A 12,886-nucleotide genomic window follows, 5' to 3' on the forward strand; every position below is an offset into this window, starting at 1 on the left:
TATGTGGGGAGGGATAAATTATTTCACTTAATGACCTATTTCCCCCTTTGCTTACCTGTCCAAGACCCATTTGTCAAAATGTCACCCATTATTCCTCCCTCTTGCCTTCCCCTTGTTTCTGAAGCTGGAAAAAGGAGCCGAAAACGGAGGCGAAGGGCCCTTTAAATCCCGACCTGACCTTCCATCCCTTATAAACTCCTTTCCTTAGAGCCCCATAGATACATTTAGGATTTATTTGGGATTGGAGCCCCCTCATAGATCCACTGTATTCGGGATATAATGCACAGGGGCTTCTTCTGACAGTCTGCTTTCACAAACAAACACACACAACGTCGCCCTCCACATTTCCTATTTCCCTCACATCCTCTGCTCCCTTGTTCCAGGATATGGAATAGGGTTTCCTTTATTATAAATCATGTGTAAAAAGGGGCAGTTTTTATTCCTAACATACAACTTCTTTGTGAACATACTCTCAAAACCCACTTTTGGGGAAAGCAATGGAGGTTTAAAAACGTGAGGAAAGGAAAGAGCTACACAAGTCCCCTGTGAGGAGCAACCAGAGGCAAACCTTAATAATAATAATAATAATAATAATAATAATAATAATAATAGTATACCACCTCACTTAAATAAATAATGGCATGAAGAAGGGGGGGGGGAGATAACCCCAATTATGGCTTAAATTGGCCTTTCCTTCCCCTTATGTTATATGCAGCCCCTCCTTTTGCTTCCCTTTCAGCTCAGGTTGAGAGGGAAATCCTGAGGGGAAAGAAAAGAAACACCCAAAAAGGAGGACTCTCTTTGCAGGGTTCAATGTTTTTTTAAGACTGGGTTTTTCCTCCCCAATTTTCCCTTCATTGGATGGGATCGACTGGATTTGAAAGAAGGATAAAATACACAGTGTATGGGAAAAGCTGAGGGGTCTTGGTTTGTGAGGGGAGTGTTTTTCCCTCCTTTTTCTCCCCCTATTTGCCTCTTTAAAAGCTGTGTCAAAAAAGGCTGGAAATGGGGGGGGAAATGTAATATGTGTATATAGACATAGACACACATGTATGTATGTGTGTGTGTATAAATAGATAGATACACACACACACACACTGTGATAACATGTTATTAAAAGCTGTGTCATAAAAAGCTGCAGATGAGGAAAATGTAATATGTGTATATATACATAGACATAGACACACATATATATGTATATGTATATGTGTGTGTATGTGTGTATATATACACACACACATATATATATATACACACACACACCCTTTATGGTAACATGTCACTTCAATTAGAAGCATTAGCGACATACTTTACACACACTTTACACACACACACACCTGAGTTTTGGAGTCCAAAGCACCCCCCCCCCCAAAAAAAAGAAACATGACTCCTTCCCTTAAGCCCACCAAGCTTTTCCCTCTCTTTTCCCTCTCTTTTTTTTGGAGGGAAAAGGGGTTTGGACTCAAGGAAAAGTGAATTGTTGTGTGTCTAGCCTGCTTTTCCAAAGTTTCCATTTACAACCGTATTAACTCTCTCCAGCCTTTTGCACCCGACCATCTTGCCAATTTTAGTATTTTAGGGTATTTCTGTCACGTTTGGAGCCGGTTAGAAGGGCTGTAAAGATGGGAGGAAACAAGGCTCATTCGCATTGAGGCTCCGCTCTGGTGCCACAACAAACTACCATTCCCAGAATTCCATAGCCTTGAGCCAAGGTACAGTACTTAAAGCGGTCCCAAACCGGATTATTTCCGCAGTGCGGATGCAGCCACAGTGGCAAGATTAATACCAACGCTTCCTAAATAGAAACAGCGCAATAAATGCCAAGGAGAGGGTCTTCTTTTGAGGCAAAAGGAGGGGATTTCCCCTCCAGTTTGCCCCCCTTTTCCTTGCCGGCCTGGAGGAATCCCAGCAGCAATCTGCTCCTCCTTCCAGCCCGGACCTTTTCGGGAGGGAAAGGGAAGGGAAGGGAAGGGAGGCAAAGCTGCTAATGGGCAATCTGGTGTTTATTTTGAAACTGCTAACAATGATTTTTCTTGGGTTAAAAGGGAAAAAAGAGAGAGGCAACGTGTGTCGGGGGCCCACGGTTGAGTGGGTTTTGAGCAGAGGCTCTAACAGATGGCGAGGAGCTGGAGGTGCGCTTCTCTCTCTCTCTCTTTCTCCTTCTCTCTCTCCCTCCATCCCCATCTCCAGACTTGGGGGAACCGTCGTGCCTGACCGGACTGGCTCCACTCCGCAGGCAGCTCCTGGGAAAGCCTTCCCGCCCCCGCCCCTCTCTCTCAGCCCTTCCTCCCCTGGAGAATGGAAGGCAGAGAGAGACGACGGAGCGCAGAGCCCCAGAGAGACGCCCGAGCTCCAGCTTTCCTCCGCAGGCGCCAAGGGAGAGAGAGAGAGAGAGCTCTCCCCCGCGTCCCGGCTTCCCTTCCCGGCAAAGGAGGCAGGGATGCCCGCCCAAGGAGGAGACAACCACCACCTTCTCCTCTTCCTCCACTTTCACTTCCTCCATCACCTCTTCCCCCTCCTCCTCCTCCACTTTCTCTTCCTCCATCTCATCATCCTTTTCTTCCTCCTCTTCTTCTTCTCCTCCTTTTCTTTTCCTCTTCTTCCTCCATCACTTCATCCTTTTCTTCCTCCTCCTCTTCCACCCCCTTCTTCTTCTTTTCCTCTTCCTCCACGTGCTTTTCCTCCATCACCTCTTCCTCCTCCTCTTCCACTACCTTCCCCTTTTCCCCTCTTCTTTCTCTTCCTCCACTTTCTTTCCCTACATCACCCTTTCCTCCTCCTTTTCCTCCACTTTCTCCTCTTCCTCTTCCTCTACCACCACCTTATCTTCTTCTTTTTCTTCTTCCTCTTCTTCCTACTCCTCTACCACTTTCTTTTCCTCTTCTTCCTCCAGGCCGCAGCTAGCGAGGCATCTTTGCCAGCCTTTGCCTACCTTCCTGGCGCAGAAGGGGCGCTTCCCTCCCTCCTTCCCTCCTTCTTTCCTTCCTTCCTCGCCGGCTTTCCCAGCCAGCCTCCCCCTTCCCTTCCCTTCCCTTTCTCTTCCCAGCCAGCCTGGGCCTCCGCCGTCTGTGCTCCATGAGGTCACTGGCTTCCCTTCCCATTAACTGCAAAGCTCTCTGGCAAAAAGGGGGCTGGGAGGCGAAGGACAGAGAGAGAGAGCAAGAGAAGGAGAGAAAGGTGGAGGGGAGCATTCCTTCTCCATTTCCAGTCTTTTCTCCTCCCCTCCAATGCCAGCCTTAGCACCTCCAAGTGTGAAAAAGACTCTTTCTCCCCCTTGTATCCCTACCTACCCACTTATTGTATTTTCTAGCCACTTATTTGGGGGGCTTGTTAACAATCCCCTGCTGCTGGATGGAAGGAGTTCCCTTCCAAAGCCAGCCTTGCAAAGATAAAAAGTCCTCCTGCATCCGCAATGGAAACCAACCGTTTTGGGACCGCTTTAGCTGCCACGGCAGAGCTCTGGTGCCACAACCAACTACCCTTCCCAGAATTCCATAGCCTCCAGCCGTGGCAATTAAAGCCAGCCCCAAACCGGGTCATTTCGGCAGTGCGGGTGCAGCCACCGATGAAGCGGAGCCCAGGCCTAAATTCCCCGCTTAAAAAGCCTGGAGTCCTAATCTCTGACCCCGGGCGACCTGACAAGCCCTGAGCGGCGGCTGCAGAAATGTCGCCTTGTTGTTGTGGCAGCAGCCTGGCTGCAACACATAACTTCTGGGGATGGTTACTTCGCCTCTGATGAATCCCCGCATTTAGATGTGATTTATTTTTTATTTTGGAGCCCCAACAGAAATCCATAAACTGTCGGTTCAGCGCCATTGACTCTTTGATCAGTTACTCGGCAATTGCGAGCCACCCCTCCGCTTCGCCCCCCTTCCCTCCCCTCAGCGCAGGGAGAAGGAGAAGGAGAGCTAAGAAGCCTCGGTTCCCAGCCCTGCTTCCACGGCCAACAATAACGATAATGGTAATCACAGAGGAAAGGGTGCTGGGAAACGTTAGCCTCTTTTTCCTTCCGAAACCATTCAGCCGCAATTCACGAAAGGGCATTTATACAACAACAACAAAACAGAGTTTAAAAGGGGGGCTTCTCTATATTGAGATAATGACTTGTTCAGATTTGCCCAGGATCACCACTCCGACAATATGCTGGAGGCATGGCAACCTCTTCCTATCATTATTATTATTATTATTATTATTATTATTATTATGTGGTCAAGATCCTTGGTAAACTTTCTGCTTTTCAAGAGAGGAGGGGGAAGAAAGGTAGACGTGAGGTTTAAAAGCTGAAACAAGCTGGGAAGGGGGTCCCAAGCAGTTTGAAAAACCTAGCCTTTGTTTTCCTTTAATATACTTTTTAATATCTATCTAGATAGATACAGATATAGATATAGATATATAGATATATTCCAAGCGATGGCATGGAAAACAAACCCACCTGATTCTTCCTCCTCTCTCTCATAAACATAACCAAAATGATTGTGGGCAGGAATAACATTTCCAAGGGGAACTCTTATCGTTTCCTGAAAGGCACCAGCTCCCTTAGTTTCTATGGATGGGAACACTGTTTTTGTTTTCTCTTAAAGGAGTGGAAAACAATTTTAGCCAATGTTAAAAAATCCATTTTAAAAGTTAACCAGGACTGGATTCAAATCCCAATTTAAAAGGGGAAGTATAGGGCAACCTGGTTGAGGGGGGGATTTGTTTTTGTTTTGCTCTCTCTTTGACAAAAGGAAGGAAATTCTCCTAGCCTTGGAGGGGGCTTTCCTTCTCCTCCCGGGGATAGTTATCCTCCAGAAAGCCGGCCACAAGGCAGGTTAAATAATTTAATCAGGAGCTGCTTGTAATTATGTTATTTACAAGGGATGACAGAGGTTCGAGGGAGAAACAGGAGCTGCTGCTGCTGCTGCTGCTCTCAGGGAAGAAGATAAACTAAAACGGAGGGCTTTGGGTGACCCCTGGAGCACAGCGCTTGAATTATGGAGATGGGGGGCGACTCCGAGGTGAATCCGGACTAGTGGAGAACAAGATGACTTTTCACCTCAGCCCCATTTAACTTTTACGTCCCAAATAAACGTCTCGCGAGACTAAATCATCCCATTTTAAATGGATGGATGGAGGGAGGGGGGGATGGAAAGAACAGGAAAAAGGGATGGGAGGAAAACAAGCCACCTTTCATTCCAGGCCGCCAGGATTAAGAGCCATTTCTCTCCTCCTTTTTTCCCTCCACACTTTCCAGTTAAAGCCTCCAAATCGTTCCCAAATAAATAAATTTGGACTAACCACCCTCCCGTGTCACTTCTCCTTCTCCCTAATATCCATCAGAGGGGAAATCTGATCGGTCCAGATATGGCAAATAGGTTCGGGATAGAAACAATATAAAAAAATCATTTCACCGCCTAAAAAAGATCCGTCCCTAAAATGGGGTTTTAATTGAACCCTTCAAAAGAAGGAAACACAACCGTGAAGAGTTCCTTTTTTGTTGTTCCCCTTAGAAGAAGAGGAGGAGGAAGACAACAACTCACACAACTCTCAGGAAAAAGAAAGAAGATGGAGAGAAATAAAGAAGAAGCTTAAACTTTCTCACCTGTTTGGTCATTGAATCTATCAACCGAACGTACAAGTCCTGTTCCGTTCTAACTCCTGCGAAGGAAGGAAGGAAGAAACAGAAACAAAAGAGAGAGAGAGAGAGAGAGAGAAAGCAAATCTTGATCAGGAAAATGCTAGGGAAAAGGAGGCAAACTATACACAATGCTTCGAAACAGGCAGCAAAATCACACCTTGTGTGCTGTCTCCAGAAACCTAGGCTTTTTAAATAAAATACTGGAATTGGGGGATTCAAATTAAAAAATAACCAAGATCGCAGGTTGTGTGGCAGCTTGGTTTGTCTGAAACAAGACAGAGTTGCCTGGAGTGTGATCAGGGGAAACAGAGAGGCTATTTTAGACTGGAGCTAAAGGCAGAGAAGCCCTAGAAAGAAGCATGATGGGACTTCTTTCTGAATATACAGTAATATCCCTGGTCGATGTTTCCTACAAGATTCCTCTGGTGTGGCATTTTCTCCCTTTGGCACGACAGGGCTAAGCCACCACAAGGAATTAACCTTAATTTGCCCAACGTGTTTGGAGGGGGACTCTTTAAAAGTGATGTTGTGCTGGGCGGATATTGATCCCTGGGTGGATGGGTGTCCGATGGAAAGAGAAGGGGGGGACACACACACACACTTTGTTACTTTCTGCTTCAAGACCAGCCGGTTAATCATGTAAAGTACCATTGACTTATTGATCCTTGATGTTTTGTTTTCCTCCTCTGCCACCAGAAGAGCTGTGTTCACAGCCATGTAATTTTAATCTCAAAATCTTTATACCCTTTGTTTATTTTATTTAGTTATTTATTTTGCAGAAAGAGGAGGGGGGACGTTGTTTTTCTAACACACACACAGAGGAACCCGACAACCAACACCAACAAAAAGAGGTAGCAAAGGATTGGAAAAAAACTTACCATTGCTGTACAATAACTGGAGTTTATAGTGAATCCCATTGTTGGTTTTTTCATTGTTGGGCTCCTGAAAGCAAGGACAAATAGCTGCGTTTAACGCCTTGTTCTTAAGGAGTTCTTAAGTGGCCTTTGAGTGCCTATATATATAAATATAAGATCTGATTTCTATAGCGATTTCCCATCGGGGGTGTTTTGTGTTTTCTTGTCTTTGGGGCGGGAGGGGTTTTCCTCGGAGGGAAAAGTTGGCTTTAACTGTTGAAAGAAGCTTCTTAGGCAAAAGGCGACTTTGCAAACTAGTCTGAAGGGCCAATCGCTGGCATCACAACTTGCAGAAACTACACGTGGTTTGGAGTCCCGTTACAACTGCAGGGTCTAAGCCAAGGTGGCAATTGCTTTTAATCGTTTGAACCAGACTTCAATCACATTTTAAAAAGCAAACAAATAAAAGGTTTAGGGGAGAGGTTTATGTTCTAGACAAACAAGCACACACACACACACAAACACACACACACACACACACAAAGAACTTACTTTATCTTTTTCCACAAAGTCCACGAAGGCTGTCCTTTCAATCTCCACCGGCTGCCCCTGTCTGTCGTACAGAGCTAAGACGAAGTGGAAAAAATTGGATTTTCGGAGATTGGAAGGCGGCTGCTTCTCGAAATGCGCCCGAGCCAAACCCACTCCGCTGCGGGGAGAAGGAGGAGGAGGAGGAGGAGGAGAAGGGAGAGAAGGAGAAAAGACACACAATAATGCCTCTGTAAGAGAACTGGAGACTCCGGAGAAGAAGCAGAGAGAATGCGGCAGGGGACTCGGGGGAGGAATAGGGAATGCGGGGAGGAAGGAAGGAAGGAAGGAAGGAAGGAAGGAAGGAAGGAAGGAAGGAAGGAAGGGCTTCGGATTAGCAGTAGCAGTAGTGTTTTTAAAAGGAAGGAAGGCACGTAGAAAAAGTAAGGAAGGAAGGGTTTCCGATTAACAGCAGTAGTAGTGTTTTTAAAAAGAAAGAAGGAAGAGAGGGGGGAAGGAAGAGGAAGGGAATAAAGAAGGAAGGAAGGAAGGAAGGAAGGAAGGAAGGAAGGAAGGAAGGAAGGGCCTCGGATTATCAGTAGTAGTATTTTTAAAAGGAAGGAGGGAAGGAAGGGAGAGGAGGAGAGGAAGAGGAAGGAAGGAGGAAAAGAAAGGAAGGAAGGGCTACGGATTAGTACTAGTAGTGTTTTTAAAAAGAAGAAATGAAGGAAGAGGGGGCAAGGGAGAGAAAAAAAGGAAGAAAAAGGAAGGAAGGAAAGAAGGAAAGAGCAACAACAAGGAATTTTTACATCTGGGGAGGAAGAGGAGGATTTCTGGATTTATCCTTATAGCCGCGATGGGATGCAACGGGAAGGGAAAGGGAGAAAAGAGGAGCGAGAAAGGCTGCGAAAGGAGGGCAAGAGGAGCGGAGGTGGGGATGAGGGGGCGGGGGAGAGCCCTGGAAGCGGAGTTGAGGGAGATTGTAATTGATCTGGAGTACTGAGGGCGATTTACGGTCGGGAGGAGAGGAACCCAAGCGCTGGAAGGGGGGCCGAGGGGAAAATAAAGGGGAAAGGGAAGAAAAAGAGGAAGGAGGAGAAGGAGAAGCCGAAGGGGAGCATTTGGCAGCGTACCTTTGGGCGGCTGTGTTAGCATCCACGACCCCCGCGGTATGCATCCATGACCGGACTGGGTTCATCCCACTACCCAGCGGTTCTTCTTTCATGGTCGTCCCACCTCGTGGTATATTTTCCTGGATCCCAAACATTAAAACAATTTTGGGGGGCGACACCAGCTCCTCTCCAAATGGGGCTCGGGAATGATGAGAAATGTCAGCTCGAGGGGGTGGGGGGGTAGTAGTTGATGGCGGCGGAGGGGCTCCTCTTCTCTTCTCTTGCTCTCTCTCTCCTCCCCCTCTCTTTCTCTCTCTCTCTCTGTCTTTCTTTTCTTTTTCTTTTCTTTTTTCTTGCCTTCCTTCCCGCTCTCCTTGGCGAGGTGGCTTTTACTCCCCGCGATCAGGAGGAGAAAAGCCCAGTTCAAGTCCTCCGTCCGCCTTCAATCTGTCCCTCTATTTTGGCACGGAGACGGAGCAGCTTTACTTGGATGCCGTTCCAGTTTGGAGGATTTGGGGGGTGTTTTTTTCCCCCTTAAAAAAAAAACACAACAACAAAAACACAACACACACAAAAGCAAAACCCGCAGGGGTTGAAGGGAGGGGTGAAAAAAATTAAGTTTTTGGTTGTTGTTGTTTCTGGTGGTGTTTTTTTCAAAAGTCGCAAACGTTGCTTTTCCACCTCCTTTCTTTTTTTCTTTTCTTTTTCTTTTCTTCTTCTCCTTCTTGCCTTTCACCAATAAATAACCGGGCTGCCGCGGCTCCTTCTCAACGTGGTGTCATCCCAGTGTCCAAACAGTGTCCAAACACACACGCACACACAAAAAAACAACAACACACAAAACAAGAAGCCAAAAATAAAAAAAGAAGGCAAGCCCCTCGCGAACCACAAGCTTCAGGAGGCTGCTGAATCGACCACTTCTGCCAAAGGCTGCTCTGCTCCAAAAGACAAATAAACGGGGGGAAAAGGGAGAAATGATTACCATGGAGGTGGGTTCCTGGGCGCAGAGGAGAGGGCTTGGCGAGGGGGCCCGGCTCGCGTCTTGCAGGATGGATGGGAAGCCGACAAAACTCAGCCCTCCATCCCCGAGGAATGGAACCTTTCCCGGGAGCCAAAACTCTAAACCCCCGGGAACGGCGCTGTCAGATTCTGACGTGCGAGAGGCGGGGACAGGGCCATATATGGCCAGCCCGGCAAAGAAGACGGCCCCCAGCCCCAGGCCACGCGCGATCAGACCCCGACACACACACACACACACCCCAACACACAACACAGCATCCAAGAGGAATCACACACACACACACACACACACAGAGGCAGATTTATTTCATATCTCTCTATACATCAACCTAGGAGGAGGTATATAGAGGCATGCAACATCATGCAGGAGAGCGCAGGCAGCCAATGAAGTTGGGGTATTAAAAGGGGATTCTGTGTGTGTGTGTGTGTGTGTGTGTGTGTGTGTGTGTAACACAAGCTGGAGAGCCCCTTGCCTTGCCTTGCTTTGGCCAAGAGTCGGGATCGTTCCAAGAAGGCGAGCCAGCCTCGGATAGAAAAAAGAGAGAGAGAGAGACCAGGCTGGCCAGAGAAAGAGAAGCAGTCGAGGAATGATGTGTGTGTTGTGTGTTGTGTATATGTGAGTGGAGGAAAGAGGGTGGAAGGAGGTGAAGGAGCCTGATCCTCACACACACACACACACACAGCACACCTCCATATGTATATATGTAGGTGTGTTGTGTGTGTATGTGTGTATATATATGTATATTGTACAAAACATACCCACACACACACCTATACACACACACCTATATGTGTGTGTGTATGTGTGTGTGTGCGTGTGTATGTTTTGTGTGTGTACATATATATATATATGCACAAAACATACCCTCCACACATATATATATATATGCACACACAAAACACCTACACACACATATATATACACACACAAAACACACACACACACATATACACCCACTCACCCCCACACAACTACATATATATATATATACACACACACACACACACACACACACACACACCACACACACACATATGCACACATACATCTACCACCTCCTCCCACCCCCACCCCCTTTGAAAGACTATTTGGGGTCCAAATCGATAAAGGAAAGGTCCATTCCGACAAGGAAGAGAATTGGCTCGGGTCCATTTGGTGGGGAAATAAAGAGTGCCCACACAAATACACACCGATACACTTCAGGGAGGGCTCTGCGGATAGTAGTAGAGCTGGCCCTCGACCTGCAAGGTGGGCCAACTGGGCAGCAATGATCCTGTTGGTTACCAGTGGGCATCGCGTAGCCAGGGGTTTGTGTAAGGAGTGTGTGTCTATGTGTGTGTGTCGATGTCTCTCTGTGTGTGTGTGTGTGTGTGTGTGTGTAGCCGGCAGCCCCAAACTTTCTAGTAACATTAGCCTCCAGAACAATAGCCCACCTCCCTCCCTCCTCCACTACCCCCCCCCCCCCATGTTTCCAATCACACTTTTATTTTATTTCAAGTGATGCTCCTGTTGGCATTTTGCAACAGCGGGGGAGGAAAAAAAGGAGAGCATCCCGTAAAGACCTGTGTTGGAGTTTAAAATAAAACAAATCCGAAGCAGTGCTCGCCCTTGCTTTCTAAGGCGAAGGGATCCCTTCCCCTCTTCTTGATCCGGGGAAAGAACAGGTTGGAAAGAAGAGGGGATCCGGGCAGAGGAGTCCTCCTGATCCTTTGAGGTCTTCCCCGGAAGAGATTAGGAAAGACGGACCAAACTCTCGGTTTCGAGGAATCCGGAGAGGTGGGTGCAATTAAGGAAAGAGAGAGAAGGGAAAGGGAGCCAGGGAGGGCAACGGTTCTTTGCAAAGCCCTGGATTTGCTTTCCTCGGGAGTAAAAGCCCCCTTTAAACTCAACCTGACTTACTCCGGAGTAAAGCTTGCCTAAGGTTGCAGCGGTGGGAAACGAGATAGAAACTACTCCTTGCTGGAGTAAAGGATGCTCAGATAGCGACCCAAGAAAGACCCAAGCTTTGGAAAGGGCATTTGTTTTTACAAAGGGGGGGAGGGGAGGATAAGCAGAAGGGGTCCTGGAGTCTTTTTGGGAGGGACCCAAGAGATGTCTTTCTCAACCCGCTCTCTCTTTGATTCTTTTAAAAAGCACCAGATAAGACAAGAGCCTCTCTCTTTCCAGGAAAAGCCTTTTCTTTTTCCCAGCCCCCCTCCTTCAATCTTGGGTGGGTTAGGGCTTCCTTATATGCGAATTGGCAGGGTATGTGAGTTAATATTTTAATGAATCGGTGAAAATCGAAGTCCGAAGTGTGTGTGTGTGTGTGTGTGTGTGTGTGTGTGTGTGTGTGTTACCAAGGGATCCCTCCTCCGATGTTGTGTGTTGTTTAGGAAGCCCTCTCTTTGGCTGGTGTGGAGGGTTAATGACTATTGCTAAAGATAAGTGAATTATCAAAGCTGTTGCTCTTCCCCGATCTCCAAATCCATTACATTTGCTGGCCGTCTAATTAAATACGTAAGTATAATAAAATCATATTTTATGACTATTTGAGGGTAATGAGATTAGTCTTTAGAAGCGATCGCCACATATTAAAGATGCCACTGTCTATAGAATGTTAATAACCTTAAATCAAAGTGTATAGAAAGTATTCGTGATAAATTAAAGGAGGAAGGAATGGGGGAAGAAGAAAAAGGAGGGGTGGGGAAAAATAATCCTGTCTCCATACTCATAAACTGGAAGGTTGGCACACTTCTCTTGGAGGAAAACTCAAGTTACAAACAGGTTGATGGAAGGAGGGAAAGGGATCTTTTGGAAGGAAAGTTACAAACAGGTTGATGGAAGGAGGGGGGAAAGGGATCTCTTGGAAGAAAACTCAAGTTACAAACAGGTTGATGGAAGGAGTAAAAAGGGGATCTCTTGGAAGCAAACTCAAGTTACAAACTGGTTGGTGGAAGGAGGGGAAAAAGGGATCTCTTGGAAAGAAACTCAAGTTATAAACAGGTTGATGGAAGGGGGAAAGGGATATTTTGGAAGGACAGTCAAGTTACAAAGGTTGATCAAAGAAGGGGAAAGGGGGATCTCTTGGAAGGAAACTCAAATTGCAAACAGTTTGATGGAAGGAGGGGGAAAAGGGATCTCTTGGAAGGAAAGTCAAGTTGCAAACAGGTTGATGGAAGGAGAAAAATAAGGCTATCTCTCTTTCTCTCTGTCAAGTGTGTTTTGTGTAACATCCTTAGCTGATCAAGCTTCTTGCATCCATCCTACACAAAGAGTTCTTGTCTGGGTTGTTGTTGTTCTTATTATTATTAATTTCCCTTTCTTCAAATATCCTTTCTTCCTCAAAGCAAGGACCTGGCCATGCCAGTCATGCTGGGAAACACACCGAAGCAAAGGAGGAAAGTTACTCCTTGCCCGGGCTGACAAAAGCCTCCTGCTCCCAACCATTTACAGTATCTTTTAATTCAGATTACACGCGCCAAGGCGATTTAAATCTGATTACCAAATTAGAAGGTTTTAAAAACAAATCCTTTTAAATCTGATACTGTTGACTAAAGGACTTGGGGAGGGAGGGAGGGGAGGAGAGGGGTGAAAGTTGCCTAAGTCGCAGAAGGTAACGATCCTGCCCCAGAAAAGAAAGAGAGAGAGAGAAAAAAAAAAAGGGGGGGGGGGTTAAACCTTTTTGACAACAAATGCAGCTGTCCCGCTATTTTGGACGATATTAAGCGAAAATGAATGCAAATCTGTGTTCAGAAGCCATCTGGCCAGGAATCGG

At 46.6% G+C, this 12,886-nt stretch overlaps 1 protein-coding gene across 8 annotated transcripts in view; it reads right to left on the reverse strand.

Annotated features, from left to right (window-relative positions):
• The window catches only part of EBF3 (EBF transcription factor 3), a 230,632-nt gene that overhangs the window by 207,561 nt on the left and 10,185 nt on the right, over window positions 1-12,886 (reverse strand). For 5 of the 8 annotated variants that reach the window (XM_089510161.1, XM_089510159.1, XM_089510164.1 and 2 more), the window contains exons 1-4: window positions 8,133-9,255; window positions 7,024-7,180; window positions 6,496-6,559; window positions 5,582-5,637 (exon numbers count right to left, since the gene is read on the reverse strand). In XM_089510161.1, coding sequence (XP_089366287.1) covers window positions 5,582-5,637; window positions 6,496-6,559; window positions 7,024-7,180; window positions 8,133-8,266 — 411 coding nt within the window. In that variant the 5' untranslated portion in view covers window positions 8,267-9,255. Of the gene's footprint in view, window positions 1-5,581; window positions 5,638-6,495; window positions 6,560-7,023; window positions 7,181-8,132; window positions 9,256-12,886 lie in introns of those variants that run through there. The other 3 variants (XM_089510163.1, XM_089510160.1, XM_089510158.1) reach the window with 2 other exon arrangements.

The sequence above is a fragment of the Sceloporus occidentalis genome, unplaced genomic scaffold (assembly GCF_023333645.1).
Source record: "Sceloporus occidentalis isolate IW3139 unplaced genomic scaffold, rSceOcc1.0.p SCAF_2, whole genome shotgun sequence".
In the NCBI taxonomy this organism is placed as follows: Eukaryota; Metazoa; Chordata; class Lepidosauria; order Squamata; family Phrynosomatidae; genus Sceloporus; species Sceloporus occidentalis.